This window comes from Cervus canadensis, chromosome 22, assembly GCF_019320065.1.
Source record: "Cervus canadensis isolate Bull #8, Minnesota chromosome 22, ASM1932006v1, whole genome shotgun sequence".
In the NCBI taxonomy this organism is placed as follows: domain Eukaryota; kingdom Metazoa; phylum Chordata; class Mammalia; order Artiodactyla; family Cervidae; genus Cervus; species Cervus canadensis.
Window position 1 is genome coordinate 3,123,178 of NC_057407.1, and position 15,262 is coordinate 3,138,439.

The window sequence follows — 15,262 nt, forward strand, 5'->3', positions numbered from 1 at the left end:
TTTTGGACTGTGAGCAATGCTCAGGAAAATAGGCAAGGACGGGGACATGTGTTGGTGGTGGAAGGATGCAGTTGCTAACAGGACGGTCAGAGAAAGTGTCACTGAGAAGGTGACATTTGCATAGAGACACGAAGAAGGTGAGAAAGTGGGTGTCTGGGGGGAAAGCCAGGCAGGCAGAAGGAACAGCAGGCACAAAGGCCCTGAGGTTGGAGGGTGAGAAAAGACCAGCGCGGCTGGTGCAGCGAGCAAAGCAGAGACTACCGGAGGAGAATACGGGGCTGAGAAAGGAGCTGGATCAAGCACAGGCTTGGAGGGCGTTGCGGGCACTTTGGCTTTTATCCTGTGAAGATGGGAAGCCACTGAAGGGTTTCGAAGAGAGTAGTGACATGGTGTGACTTGGCTCTTAAAAATTTTTTTTTAATTACAGTGTAATAGATTAATGGGCTTCCCTGGTGGCTCAGTGGTGAAGAATCCACCTGCCAGTGGAGGAGACAAGGATTCAATCTCTGGGTCAGGAAGATCCCCTGGAGGAGGAAATGTAACCCACTCCAGTATTCTTGCCTGGGAAATCCCATGGTCCGAGGAGTCTGGCGGGCTATAGTCCATGCAGTCACAAAGAGGCGGATACAACCTGGTGACTAAATACAACAACCACCTAGTTGATTAATAACATTTCAGGCATACAACAAAGTACACACACACCTTTTCAGGTTATTTTCCTGAAATGATATTACAGAATTACAGGTTATTACCAAATATTGAGTAGAGTTCCCTGTGCTATAGAATAGGTCCTTGTTGTTTGTCTTTTTATGGACCTTTTGTATATACGTGCATGTGCAGTTGCTCTTTGTAACCCCATGAACTCTAACCCACCGGGCGCCTCTGTGCATGGAATTTTCCAGGCAAGAATACTGGAGTAGGTTGCCATTTCCTCCTCCAGGGGATCTTCCCAGCCCAGGGATCGAACCCATGAATCTGCATTGACAGGCAGATTCTTTACCACTGGGCCACCTGGGAAACCCCATTTTATGTACAGTAGTGTGTATACGTTCATCCCAAGCTCCTAATTTATCCCTCAACACTCTTTTCCCCTTTGGTAATCATAAGTTGTCTATGTTTGGGTGTGACTTGGTTAGGAAGTGAAGTGAAATTCACTCAGTTCGTGTCCAACTCTTTGCGACCCCATGGACTGTAACACAGTCCTTGGAATTCTCCAGGCCAGAGTACTGGAGTGGGTGGCCTTTCCCTTCTCCAGGGGATCTTCCCAACCCAGGGATCGAACAGGCTCCCACCCGTTGCAGGTGGATTCTTTACCAGCTGAGCCACCTGGTTATAACAGGATAAGTGAACAGCCAGGCAAGAGCAGTTGAAGGTTTAGATGTGTTACTAGAAGTGCAGGCGGGAAAGTGATCGGATCCTCGATTTGTTTTGAAGGTAGAGTGGACAGGCTTGCTGATAGACTGGATGGGACATGAGATGTGTGAGAAAGAAAGGCGTTCAGGACGATTCCAGAGTCTGTTGGATGAATGAATTCCCTTGTGAATACTGCCTTGCACCAGAGGAAACTGAGGCACAGAGAGGTTTGGGGGCCCCTTGAAGGCACAGTTGCACATTGGTGGCGGAGGCCAGGCTAGAAGTGCCTGGATCTCGACTCCAGCTCTGTGGTCACGTGGCCTTTGTCCACCTGGATCTGGGATTGGGCTGCTGGAACCTGCGCCCCGCCCGCTGAGTGCCACTGTTTGTTCTTCCTGGCAGAGGGAAGGCCAGAGAGGTTCGCAGCCCCACCAGGTGGGCGGCCTCACTCTCCGACTGCCCCCTGGTGCTGCGGAAGCTCATTAGCAAAGAGGACATCCAGGCCGGCTGCAAGTGTATGGTGAAGGTGCCCCTGGTGTCCGACGTGGAGCTGGAGCGCTTCCTGTCCGCGCCCCGAGACCCCAGCCAGGTGCTGGTGTTCGGGATCGTGTCAGGCCGGAACCCCACCAAGTCGGGGCAGCTCCAGTGGCTGCTGGACACGCTCTACAGCCACCGGCAGCAGGGCCGCGCCTCTCCCTGCATCCAGGTGAGTCCCGGGCCGGCCCAGGAGGCGGGTGGAGGGGAGACCCCCGCCTGGGGCTGGGACGGGCTGGGCCTCTGACTGAGCGCCCGGGGGCCCTGTTCCATCGCCTTTCTCCTGGGCCTTCGCACACGCTCTTCCTACTCTCTCCCACTCATCCTCCTGTCCCCGAGGAATGTCGCCACTCGAGGTGGGGGCCTGTTCTGACCTTGAGACCCATCAGGGTGCTGCCGTTTTCTCCCAGACCACAAGCTGCACATGGTGGTCACGCACTAGACTGAGTATTGAGAGGAGCTGCGCTCGCCATGAGGCCCTCAGGGCTCTGGCCTATTCGTGGCCGAGCACCCTAGTGTGGGTCCTGTGCCCAGGGGGGCACTCATGGCGGCCCCAGCGAGGGCCGTGAGAGGACAGGGCCTGTAGGATCCCAGAACAGGGCCGCCTGCCTCAGGGTCAGCCCACGTCTCCCAGGAAGAGAGGCTCTTGCTGGTGGGTGGGTGTTCCCAGCAGAGGCAGCGGCCTGTGCAAAGGTGGGTGGGGAGTGGCTGCTCCAGGTTCCAGCTCACTGTGCTTGAAGTCCGAGGGGTCAGTCAGTCCGGGGTGCGTGGAATCCACCCGGTCCCCTTGCTGCAGAGTTGTTCCCAAGCCTTAGCCGTTCCCGGCAGGGTTGGCACACTCCACGGTGTGGCCCCGTCCTCAGACCATGAGGAGCGGAGGGCCCAGGTGTGGGCACGTGTGGGCACGAGAGCTCCGTGTCCTCCTGTTGACTGCCTGCAGAGCCTCGGTGCCCTGTGGCCTCTCAGACCCGTTGCGTGGCCCTGTCTTCCAGCTGCAACCCTGAGTGCTGAATTTCCACGTGTGCCCTGGGCATGCCCCCTCCAGCCCTCTTCCCCAGGGTGCCACCTCCCTGACCCCTGAGTGTCCCCCTTCGGGTCTGCATGCCAGCCAGGGCCCAGGGCTTGGCAATGGAACCTTTCTGATCGGGTGCCAGAAGACTTCCTATGGGGCTCATACATCAAAGCCATGTGTGTTTTCTGGAGCCAGTTCCAGTTTCATTAGATTCATTAGATGCAGCATTATTACTGCATCTGCCCGTGTATGGATGTCATCCCTGGCCATGTGGGAGATTAGCGTTGACTTTAGTTTATCTCAGGGCCATTTGCTGCTCACGAATAATTGTCTGGAGGAACAGGAAGGCGCGGCGGCCCAGCATGGGCAGTGTGAATGGCACAGGTCTGGCCTGAGGTGACTGAAGCAGTGCAGGGGCGAGCGGCGGGGTCTGAGGGCAGAGGACGGGCCCGGGAGTGGCGTTGGGTCTCACGGTGACTCTGGTTCCACCGTTCTGGGGTCTTCGGTTAAGGCAGAAATGTTCCCTGATGTTCTCCTGCTCTGATAACTGGAACCCTGGGTGCAGAGTTTCACATTTTAAACTGAAAGGGCAGACAGGACAGCTAGGGGCACCTGGAGCAAAAGACAGATAAAATCAGAAGATGTCACATCACACAGTAGTCATATCACTGGATCTGTAGCATCAAGGAGGAGAGGAGAGAGACCAGCTTTACTCTGGACTGACCAGGCTGTACCCAGAAGTATATGTCCAGTTCAGGTTCTGGCTGGATTAGGTGACTGGGGGTGTTCAGAGGGACAGCCAGCCAGTTTGGATAGAGCAGGGAGGAGTCCTGGAAAGGGGGACCCCTGGGAATAGGACTCACCTGCAGATCTCTGCAGGGCTTCTCCCATAAAGGGGAGAAACAAATCCTGCAGACCCCAGGAGGCTGGCTCATGGATGTCACGTGGTGTAAACAGTCATCTTTGCGATAACCTTCACCAGTAGAGGGCCCTGAATGGACCGAAGACATCCTCTGGGGATGGTCAAGGGAGGGGTCAAGGGACGGTTGCACAGCAGGGGCTGAAGGGGCCTTGGGCAGGAGTTGGGGGGGCTGTGGTGCGGGGCTCGGGGCTCAGGGGAGCCCGACCTGGCTGAGAACATGGGAATCTCAGTGCGTCTCCTTGGCGTGGGGGCGACAGGCACTCCTTTCTCTCTCGGCAGTGCCAGCATGACCCCTACCGCCTGCTGCGCTATGACCTGGACGGGCCGCTGCAGAGGGACCCGCCTCTGCTGGTGAAGAAGTACGCTGTGATGCAGGGCATGATTCTGGTGAGCCAGGGCCCAGGGGCCCCCGCCGCCCGCTGCCCGCCACCCTGGCCTCTGCAGCCGCTGCCCTCGCAGAATCGCAGGCGTAGGGGCCAGGCCGAGGCCCAGAGAGGAGCACAGACCGAGGGGCCCCCAGCACATGAGCTGGGGCTGCAGCCGGGACCCTCGTCCCCCGAGCCCGGCCTTCCACCCCAGGCTGACCCCACGTGTCCCCCATCCCAGGAGGCTGAAGGGGCAGGGGATGCTTCACCGGGAGAAACAAATCCTCTTCACCTGTTTACTTTTAAGTACTGTTTATCTAAATACAGGATATCGTGTAAGCATGTATATTTGTTGTAGAGATTTTGGAAAATGCCGTTTAGAAAAAGAATCACTGTATCATCTCCCCCAGGTGGCCTCATTGTTCCCACTGGGCGCCTGGAGGCACCAATGCTTTGGGAAGCCCTGGGGCACACCCTGCTCACATTTTGGTATCTGGCCTGTCCAAGAATGTTCTGACTTTGAGATCCTGCTTTTTAATTATGGTTTTTATCTGCAGCATAAGAATCTCTCTATTTCTCTACTCGTGTTCCTTCGGTTGAATGTTTCTGTATTTCCTTGTTGGCTTGGGCCGTAACAAACAGGCATCCTTGCACAGAAACCTCAGACAGGCCTCTCAGGTTGAGACTGACACACACAGGGTAGGGGTTCAGAGAGCAGTAGGAGGAACTACGCTTTCTGCCCGCGGGGCCCCCGTCCGAGCCGGTCAGTGACCTCTGAGAAGAAAGACACTTTCCTGCCCCAGGGCTCTGGGAAGGGGCATTTCAGCCGGTTAGGGCTGCAGGGAGCAAAGGCTGGGACGCTGAGGCCGCCCTCTGACCCAGAAGTCTGGCTAGGGGACAGGCTCGGCCACACTCACTGGGGTACTTGGGCGAGAGCACGCCCTTCCCTGGAGCCACCAAAGGGAGGCTCGGATCCGGGAAGAGGCTCTGAGAGCCAGCAGCCCGTCCTGAGATTTAGTGCTGAGGGCAGCTCACACTGTTTCCTTCTCGTGTCAACAGATGTTCGCTGGGGGAAAGCTACTTTTTGGGGGCTGTGTTTTGAACGGCTATGGCTTCAGCAGGCAGAATCTGCTAAAACAGATCTTCCAGGCTCGACAGAACTGCAAGATGGGCTACTTCCTGCCTGAGAACTACAAATTCAGGTAACACGTGAAGCGTGTGGGGTGAGGGCTGGGCACAGGGCAGGGCGGCTGGAAGGAGGGGCTGGCGCTGTGGGAGGCGCCTGGGCCCCGCCTGGCGCGGGAGGGGCAGACAAAGCTAGGTCTGTCGGTGGCAAAGGCACGCGCCTGGTCCAGGGATGGAGCCTGGGGTTTATGACGCTGCTGACGACGGTACTGGGAGCCTGCACGGATTCTAGAGTGCTTGGGCAGCACCTGCCTGAGAAGCATTGCCTGCCCGCCGTCACGGGCCTGCCTGTGATTGCGCCCCACTGCGCTGAGTCCAGCAGCCCGCTCCTCCCACCAGGCCCTCAGTTTCCTAGGAGTCCTGACGCCAGTGTCACCCCAGGGCGCTGAGTTTGGGCTTTGTCAGAATGTCTGCCTGACCCTAAAGAGGTCTGGGGAGAAATTCACTCCTGGAGGGACGTGGAGGTCAGGCCGTGACCCCAGAATCCTGGAATGCTTAGTGGGGAAGTCAGGAACTGGAGGAGCCTGTGGAAGGGCAGACGCTGACGGTGTGGAGAGGAAAGTCGTGGCTGAAACTCAAAGCAGGGGGCTTGGAGGTCCTTGGAGACCAGCTCATCAGCAATCCGGGGAGAAGGGAAGATGGAGGCAGTGGGGCAGCGAGGTCTAAGTAAGAAATACACTGAGACAGAAGGAGGAGGGGAGACATGGCCGGAGGGGCCAAACGGAAGATGAGCCAAGGTCACAGGCGGAGGCACTTTCAGAAACATTCAGAAGAAGGCTGGCCCTCCACTGAGGGGTGTTCGAGCTGCCAAAGACCGTTAAACAAGTTGTAGCCATCCTCAAAAGGATGAGCTACGAAGGGAAAATGCAGCATCTGCCTGAGATAGAAAGGGGCGGGGGAGGCAGGAGAAAGACCACCTCTATGTGTGATCTGGGCCAAGCGCTTAGGCTCTCTCGGCCTCTGCTTATGTGTCTGTAAAGTCCGAAGGTGAGAGGGAGCACACTGCTCACCGACCTGGACGGTGGGGGTCAGATGCTCACCAGCATTTCCTGAGAGGCTGCAAGCGACAGTTCTCAGTGCTCTTGTTATTACTAAAATGAGTTCCAGGTTCCTGCTTTGTTATGTTCAAGGGCTCTGAAGGGCATCAATGCTGTGTTTACAACATTTTTTGAGAAATGATGGGAAAAGAAGAATCACACACGTGTGTGCTCATGTGTGTGTTCTCACACACACCCCCACTCCCACCCGACACCCCCCCACACACGCACACAGTCCAGGTTCTTGAAATTGGAATGGGGCAGATCCCTGAAAACACTGTAAACCAGTAGGACACCTCCTAATTCTCGAAAGGCCTATTAACATTGACAGCTTTAAAGCACTCAGGGGAAAAAGGGAATGTAATCTCTACCAGAAGATGTTGCCATAACAACAGTTCCTACTGTCTGTATCTGCGAAACAAATCACCCCAGCTTAGTTGTGTGAAGCCAGAGAATCATTTGTTATTGTCTCTGACTGGGCTCAGCCCGGTGGTTCTTGCCTGGGGTCTCTCGTGTCTTGCAGTCAGACCTGGGCTGGGGCTGGGGTCCTCTCAGAGGCTGACTGTGACAGAGTCTAAGACTGGGGTGCCCAGGGCATGGTCAGTGAGGCGGTGCTGCAGGGCTCCTGGGAAGGCCCCAGACTCCTACAGCCCTGGGGGGCGGGGCCGCCTGGGGCCGGAGGCCCAGGCAGTGGGTGGGAAGTGGCTGCAGGTCTTGGTGTGTGTGAGGCCATCGGAGGGCTGCGAGCCCTGCCGCACAAGCCCTGGACCCCTGCTTTCTTGTCTTCACATCCTCTGCTCAGGGCCAGCACTTGGGAAGTGTCTGTTGCATGAAGACCGAGGGCTGATTTTGTCCCAGGGCGTCAGAGGCTGGGTCAGAGCAAGAAGAGGCTGGCACGCAGGGTGTCTGCTGATCACCGGCCACCTCTGCACGCCTGCAGTGGTGGGAGAGCCCTCTCTCCAGAGGCCACCCCTTTGCAGCCTGAAAGTCAGGCCACTCGGTCAGTTTCTAATCAGCGGCTGCTTGCCCAGCCTTGCGCTTGGCCCTGGGGATTTGGAGGTGGACAAGACCTGGTCTACACTACCGTCGCTGCTCCGCAGGGCTGGAAACCGCCGTGAGAGGGAGTGAAGAGCACTGAGCATTGGAGAAAGCACCCGATTCCCTTCGGGACGCCCACCGGTAAACAACAAACAAGCAGGAAACAGCAAGTGTCGGTGAGGATGGAGAGACGTTGGAGCCCTGGTGCAGGGTGCAGCCGTGTGGAAACCAGTCTGGAGGTGCTTAAAACAGACATAGAATCACCGTACAACCCAGCAGGTCTACTTCTGGGTATGCAACTAAAACAGCTGGAGGTGTCTCAAAGAGAGATTTGCACACCCTGTTTGTAGCTCACTGTTCCCAGTATCCAAGAAATGGAAGCATCCCAAGGCCCATCGATGAATGAGTGGATGAAGAAAGCGTGGTCTGTCTGCACAGTGGAGTATATCCAGCCTTAAAAAGGAAGGAAATTCTGACACCTGCTGCAACATGGATGAACTGGGCGGCTTATTTCTATGTGAAGTGAGCCAGACACACGGCAAATCCTCTACGACTGCACTTTCGTGAGGCCCCTACAGCGGTCAGGTCCATAGAGGCAGAGGGTAGAGCGGTGACTGCCAGGGGCTGGGGGACAGGGAGGTTTGTTTAACGGGGACAGGTTCACCTTTGCAGGATGAAAATGTTCAAGAGATCTATTGCCCAGCAATGTGAACGTACGTCCTGCTGCACATCACACTATTGAACTGTACACTGAACTGTCAAGGTGATAAATTTTACGTTACACACTTTTTACCAGTTTTAAAAGAGGGGAATGGAGATGCTCAGTGGGTGCTTGCCGCAGTGGGGAAGAAAGGGCGTGTTTTCCTCGGCTCGTGGGCTCCTGGGGGCGAGGGCTGGTTTGGTCTCAAAGCCCCCCCTTTCCACTCCAGTAGTACCAGGCCCCGTTCTCCCTCCGGCCACAGGATCGTCCCCTCCCTGCCCCACCGACCGGTCCACATCAGTCCCGCAGCCCGCACTCACAGGGTGAGCCTGCCTTCCCTCAGGTCTCCTGGGTGCTCCGTGCCGCGGCTCCTTCCTCCCATACAGGCCCCCCAGGAGGGAGCCCCCCCGAACCCCTCTGCGCAGCCAGCCAGGCTGAGTGGAGGCAGAGAAGGAGAGGCACACTGCGGGCATGGCCCCAGCTGTCGTCTCTGACCCCCCGGACAGGGCCACCTACGCACGGCCCGGTGAAGGCTCCTGGCCCAGCACACAGAGCCCCAGCTGGGAGCCAGGGCCAGCCTGGAGACCAGAGACACGCGGCCGAGAGTGAGCCTCCATCCCCGGCAGCCTTGCGCTCAGCACGCGTCCGCGCCGGCCCAGCCCGCTCCTCACCCCCGCAGCTCTGGCACGCTGCGGCTCTGGGGTGGGGCTCAGGCAGTGGCACAGAGGGCTTGGCGAGCGAGGGGCCCCCACCGCGGGAGGGCTCAGCGCCGGGGGACAGCATCTGGGTCAGAGGACAGCTGGAAGGACGCAGGGTGGCGTCCTGGGGAGGTGGCGCCTCGTGAGTCTGAGCTGCTGCCCTCTGGGTGTTTGGCAGCTGCTCTTCCTGCCGCCCTCACGGGGCTCGGGGAGGCCTCCTTGTGGCCACAGCAGGCTGCGCCTCTGGCAGGCCCTGCGATGGGTGCCCGTGAGCAGAGGCGCGCTGGGCTGCAGAGGCGGCCCGGGCCGGGCGGTGACAGGCAGGCCCTGCGATGGGTGCCCGTGAGCAGAGGCACGCTGGGCTGCAGAGGCGGCCCGGGCCGGGCGGTGACAGGCAGGCCCTGCGATGGGTGCCTGTGAGCAGAGGCACGCTGGGCTGCAGAGGCGGCCAGGGCTGGGCGGTGCCACAGCCCGGGGCAGGAAGGACCCCCTCCCCCAGGAGAGAGCAGTGAGGTCCTCCTGGAAACACCTAGAGGCTCCGGGTGCCGGGTGCTCACCCCCGCCCTGGAGTGGCGGTAGGGAGTGATGGAGGCAGGGCCACCAGATTCCCAGACCGCGGGTGCCGCTGGCAGCCAGGGGCGGCAGTGGTCTGAGCAGGAGGGTAGCCCAGGCAGCTTTGAGGGCAAGGCCGCAGCAGGTGGAGCCCTTGATGGGCCCCAGGCGCTAAGGTCTCCTCAAGGTGGGGTCCGTGGCTGGGGGCAGTGGAGGGCTCGGGGGGGGGGGGCGCCTCCCTGTCAGGGTCACCCCACTCTTGTCGTGAATCCTCCCCTGGTCACCCCTCACCCAGGGTCCTTCCTGCTCTGCCTGACTCCGCCTCTCCACTTGGTCCCGCTTTGAGTTCCTCAGACATGATAAGCCACGGCCCCTCCCGGGCACAGGGCCAGGTTGGATGGCGAGGGGACCCCGCCATGTGTCCAGTGCAGGAAGTCTCAGGAGATGCGCCCACTGGGGTCTGCTTTCCTGCCACCTCTGTCTGTGGTGGTTTAGTTGCTAAACTTGTCTAACTCTGCAACTCCATGGACTGTAGCCCGCCAGGCTCCTCTATCCATGGGATTCTCCAGATAAGAATACTGGAGTGGGTTGCCATTTACTTCTCCAGGGAGTCTTCCTGACCCAGGGATCGAACCCAGGTCTCTTGCATCGCAGGCAGATTCTTTACTGCCTGAGCCACCGGGGAAGCCCTGCTGCCACCTGGATTCAGAGGGCGTGGGGCCAGGGAGGCAGCCCGGCCCCCAGACCCAGATCCACTCGCCGCTGTCGTGGCTGCTGCCACCTGGGCCTGCCCGCAGGCCCTGGCGGGGCGGCGGGGAGAGGCCAGTGAAGCTGCGGCTCCGGCCCAGCCGCTGGGCGACGTGTCCGGGAGGTGAGCCCCCTACAGAGGCCTGACTGGCGAGGAGCCCCTCCCACAGCCGCTCCATTGGCATAGGGGAGGCAGGCAAGTGCCGGGAGAGGCGGGGCCGGGCAGCGCCCCGCACACGGCATCAGGCAGCCACCTGCCGCTGCCGGCAGGGAGGAGAGCCCGCGCTCCCAGGACCGTCTCGGAGCAGGGAGGCGAGAAAACGAGAAGCTCTGGGAGGGGATGTGCTCTGCGATGGCATCGTGCTTGGTAAACTGCGTCTGCCCAGTAGAACTGCCGAGCCCACCTAAACTGTCGTGGGCCCGGTCAGCCCGGGAGTGCTGTGCACAGTGAGGTGAGATCTAAGAGGCCAAGGCCTTTCCCAGGCGTCGCCTGCCCCACCAGCCACGGGGGCCGTGCACGCTGACGTGCCCCGTGGACTCCAGAGCGCCCTGTAACCCCGCGTGCCCTCTGCCCGGACACCAAGACGGCCTTGGGCTGGGAGCTGGGACAGTGCTCCACAAACTGTAAGGCGCCCGGCACCCCGTGAAGCTCTCTGTCAACCACAAGACACTCGCAAATGCCAGCGCCGCTTCTCAGCTGACCAGCTCTCTGTGAAGAGTGCGTTTCAGACAGGGAGCACAGTGCAGTGAGCGCCCAGGGACTCCTCGCCAGGCTCTGTAAACTGTAGTGTTCCGTGTAGACTGAAGCAGAGGCTTTGTAAACTCTGAAGTGCCACTGTCCATGAGGGGAAGCGCTTCCCGGCTTGCCGCTTGACAGCGTGCCTACGTCGGAAGAGGTGGAGGGGCCCCAGTGGTGGACGAAGGGGCAGCTGGCAGCGGGCAGGGCCCAGTGTCAGGAGCCTCTCCCTCTCAGCTGTGCCCCCAGGCTCCATCCAAGGAGGGCGCCGTGAAGGGCCGGCCCAGTGCCGGGGAGAAGCCCGCCCCCGCCAGGCCCTCCGCTGATGCTGTCAGGAGGGAGGGCCCCCTCCGTTCACGCTGCCATCTGCCCTCGGCCCCGGGGAGCCCACCAGGAAGCCGCCTCTGCAGGCCGGGCTCCCCAAGGAGAGTGCTCGTCGTCCGTGATGGCTGCAGAGCCTCGAGGTGCGCTGAGGGGTGAGCCCTGACCAGGTGCCGAGCGTGTCTCGGGGCCGGAGTCCAGACAGAGGTGCGGCCACCGCACTCTCTCCGCGGGCGCCAGGGACGGGTCTGTTCATGCCCCCCTCCCACTCCTGGGGGCTCCCGGGCCGGGCAGCATGGCTGTCCTCACGAGGCGTCCCCCGGGCGTGTCTGCGTCCACACTCCCCCCTTGGTGAGGACCCCAGGTAGACGAGAGGTCACGCTGCTCTGGTGTGAGTCCGTCTCCACTCATTTCCAAATGAAGTCACGTTCTGGGGGTCCCAGCAGTTGGGACTCCAACCTGAGGATCAGGGGGACGCAGTCAACCCTTAACCCGGTGCACGGGTCCAACTTGCTGGGCCTCCGTGCCTCTGTCCTCTGCTTGCCCCGCGGAGCCCCCTCGGCCGACTTTTCCAGTGGTCAGCACTGGGCCGACCGATGTGGTGGACACAGGGCTAAGGGCAGGTCCAGCTGTAAAGAGAAGCCAGGGCAGCTGAGCTCCAGGGAGTCTCGGGTCCCAGGGGGTCCTCCCTCCATCCACCTCGGGAGGAGAAGCTCCAGCGCCCATTTTTCTCGGAACCGGAACCTTGACGGGTTGGCGCCGAGCCAGGGCGGCTGGCCCAGGCCCCCTCTCCCCGCGCTGTGCCTCCACTGAGCGCTCCCTCCCCTCCCTGCCTCCCCTGCAGCGTTTTAGCCTCCGTCCAGGGCCTGGAAGACCCCACCTCAGCCAAGAAAGCGGTCTCGGGGGACGTCCAAGGAAGCCTCTCCTCGTTGGCCTTGGGGGACAAATTGGAGGAGCCCTCCACCGAAGCCGAGAGGAAGTAGGTGGCCACCCCGGACTGGGGCTCAGGGACCCCCCTGTGGTTGGCAGAATGGGTGTGGCTTGCGAAAGGGCTCCCGGCTCCACCGCAGGCCGCAGGGGCCACGTGGGGCCAAGTGGCCTCGGGCAGGTCACTGCCCCCCGGGCGTGGGTCCTCCAGGAATCCCGACTGGCCCTTTTTATCAGCACGACGTCCAGCTGGCCCTGAGGCGGCTCCTTGGCGCTGCCGGCAGTGGTCTGGGTGGTGGAGATGGAGGCCTTTGGTAGACTTCTCGGCGAAGCCCCACGGCCCAGGCCCATTGCTCTGAGACTGCCTGCTGCCTCCTGGCAAGAAACATCCTAGGCCTTCAAGACCCAGTGCGCTGGCCGTGGTAACGGTGAAGCAAGTCATGTTCTGCATGAAAACCGCTTATTTCTCATGAAGACAGAAAAGCCAAACTGAGCATCCAGGAAGGTCACAGGTGTCATCAGGACCCCCGATCGGAGCAACACCCAGGGGCCTCAGCTGCGAGGCGGCGGGGCCCGCCCTCCCCGGCTCAGGCCAGGGAGGTCTGGGTGCCGGCAGACCAGCCCACTCCACCCGTCTCCCAGCGCCTGCTTCTCTCTGCTTTGGTTTCTAGAATGATCCAGCCTGATTTGGATCTGCGTGCTCTCAACAAAGCCTGGAAGAGCAATAAGAAGACAGCCACCTGGAAGAAGCAGGCCTCCAAGAAGTGATGCCACCCCCTCAGCCACCTAGAGCGTGGCCTGGACGCAGCCCCTCCCACGCCCCTCCCGGACCCCCGCCCTGCCTCTCCAGCCTCCCACCCCTTCTCTGAACTCAGCCTAATAAACGAGCATGCCGCCAGCATCCGGGTGCGGCCGTGGGACGCACTGGCTCCTACGAAGCTGGAGGCCCTGACAGCCCTTTCCAGGCCAAGGCCTTAGAGATACAGTGCCTCCCACCCAGAGCTTCCTCTGTGGCCAGTGCAATCAGCCCAGTGGCCTCCCAGGGAAACGAAGGTCTCCAAGGGGCCGAGCCGATGACACGTGAATCCCAGGGAGGTCTCGGGTGGGACTAAGCTTTGCTTAGTGTGGGGCCAAGTGGCCTTTGCTGGGTGGGGAAGGGCCCAGGTTCTGGCCCAGGTGGAAAACAGGGTGAGAGGAAGAAGAGGGAGCAGAGAGAGAGAGAGAAAGCCAGGCGGGTGGGAGAAGAGACCGGACGGGAGCACCCAAGAAGGCAGAGTGGGTGGGGGGAGGAGAGAAACGAGGCATGAGGCAGGCTGAGGGGCGGGGGCAGGGGAGGGGCCTGGGGGGAGGTGGCAGGGCAGTGACGGGCGTACCCTGGGGCCTCTGGCGGCCCTGGGACAGCCAGAGCCCCGTGGCCTCCACGTGCGGGCGTCCCGTGAGCCCAGCCCCGTGCCCTTTGATGGATTGAATGCCCCTCCCCTGAGCTCAGAGATGGCAGTGCCCTCTGCGGTTCCGATTCCTTCCCGGTGGTCCCCGAGTGGGGCCAACGGCACATCAGCTGTGGGTCCACTTGTCACAGGCTCTCGAGAGCCACTCCCCAGCAGGGCGAGGACCCCCGAGGCTCTGCCTTGTTCTGCAAGCCCAGAAGAGACCTCAGGCCCTGGCCCGTGATGAGCTCTACATGTAACTCCTCATGCTCCCTCTGTGAATAGATGCTGTTTATGTTCAATTCTTTGACGTTTAATTTTTATCCTTTGTATCATTCAAAGGCTTTTTTTGAATTATACATTTGTTCTGCTAAAAATGGATTTGAAATGATTTTCTGTGTTCTTAAGCCTGCATCCTCTGACTTTAAGGGCCTGATAGTTGTCAGGGGTCCCGGGCATCTCACCGCTCCCCCGTCCCCCCCTCCTGAGCACAAGGACACAGGAGGACCGGAAGGCACGGGGAAGCACCGTCAACCCCTGTCCTGGCACAGAGGCACCCTCCTGCCTCCCAGGCGGAACTCTGGTGAAGGTGTAATGGAGACGTCGGCTCACCACGTAACCTCCACCGCAGATCTGCCTGCGGGGCCTGCGTGCTCAGCTGTGCGCTTCAGGGCTGCGTGCCCAGGAGACACACACCTGTCTGTAAAGGGTGGCCCTGGACCCCACGCGGGGTGCTGGCCATGCCAAAATGGGGCCAAAAGTGAGCTGGCGTGAGCAGGCGTGCCTTCCGCTGGTGGAATGGGTAACTTGCCTCTGGTAACTCAACTAGGAAGAGGTGTGGAGACAGGAATTGAATACAGAAAGTTAGAACCTTTTTTGAATTTAACCTGTTAATAAGGGGATTGTCCAGACATTCAAGGAATGTCCAGTGCTACCCAATCCAGCCGTCTCCTGGGAGGAGCCAGGAAAGGGGAAGCCCCCTTTCTCCGTGGAAACACCAGGAGAGGGGGCTACGGCGTCATGCCCACAGCAGTGCCGTCCACAAACCAGGTGTGGTGGGAAGGTGTGAGACTCTCTGAGGAAGTCGTAGCTCTCGTGTGACTAGAATAGAAGGTATTTTCTTCAGGCTTCCTCAGAGAGTCCAGCTGAATGTGAGCTGCTGATCTAAACTCTAAAAATGCCAGCCAAAGTGAGTGACGACATATACTGAACACCGAAACAGCCAAGACTCTGGATACTGGAAGTGTCGGGCAATATAAAGTGAATACATGTCAATGTTTAAATAAACAGAAGGACCTGAAAATGTATGCAAGGACCAAGATATTATGAAACAGAAAGAGATGGGGGCTTCCAGCACCGGTGGTCCAGTGGTGACTCTGGATACTGGAAGTGCCGGGCAATGTAAAGTGAATACATGTCAACGTTTAAATAAACAGAAGGATCTGAAAATGTATGCAAGGACCAAGATATTATGAAACAGAAAGAGACGGGGGCTTCCAGCACCGGTGGTCCCATGGTTAAGAACCCGCCTTGCAGTGCTAGGGGTACCGGTTGGATCCCTGCTCTGGGAAGATCCCACGTGGCTCGGAGCAGCCCGGCCCGTGCACAGCTGCTGTGCCAGACCTGCAGAGCCCGATCTCCTCGAGAGAGGCCCCCGCAGTGAGAAGCCTGCGCACTGCAGCAAAGAATAGCCCCTGCTCGCCACGGC

The 15,262-nt window shown here is 59.8% G+C and overlaps 1 protein-coding gene across 5 annotated transcripts in view; it reads left to right on the forward strand.

Moving 5' to 3' along the window:
- The window catches only part of C22H3orf20 (chromosome 22 C3orf20 homolog), a 51,687-nt gene extending 37,780 nt beyond the window's left edge, over nt 1–13,907 (forward strand). For 3 of the 5 annotated variants that reach the window (XM_043443216.1, XM_043443214.1, XM_043443215.1), the window contains 5 exons: nt 1,756–2,059; nt 4,101–4,208; nt 5,246–5,388; nt 12,045–12,179; nt 12,799–13,907. In XM_043443216.1, coding sequence (XP_043299151.1) covers nt 1,756–2,059; nt 4,101–4,208; nt 5,246–5,388; nt 12,045–12,179; nt 12,799–12,895 — 787 coding nt within the window. In that variant the 3' untranslated portion in view covers nt 12,896–13,907. Of the gene's footprint in view, nt 1–1,755; nt 2,060–4,100; nt 4,209–5,245; nt 5,389–7,508; nt 8,796–12,044; nt 12,180–12,798 lie in introns of those variants that run through there. The other 2 variants (XM_043443217.1, XM_043443218.1) reach the window with 2 other exon arrangements.
- The last annotated feature ends 1,355 nt before the right edge of the window (nt 13,908–15,262 follow it).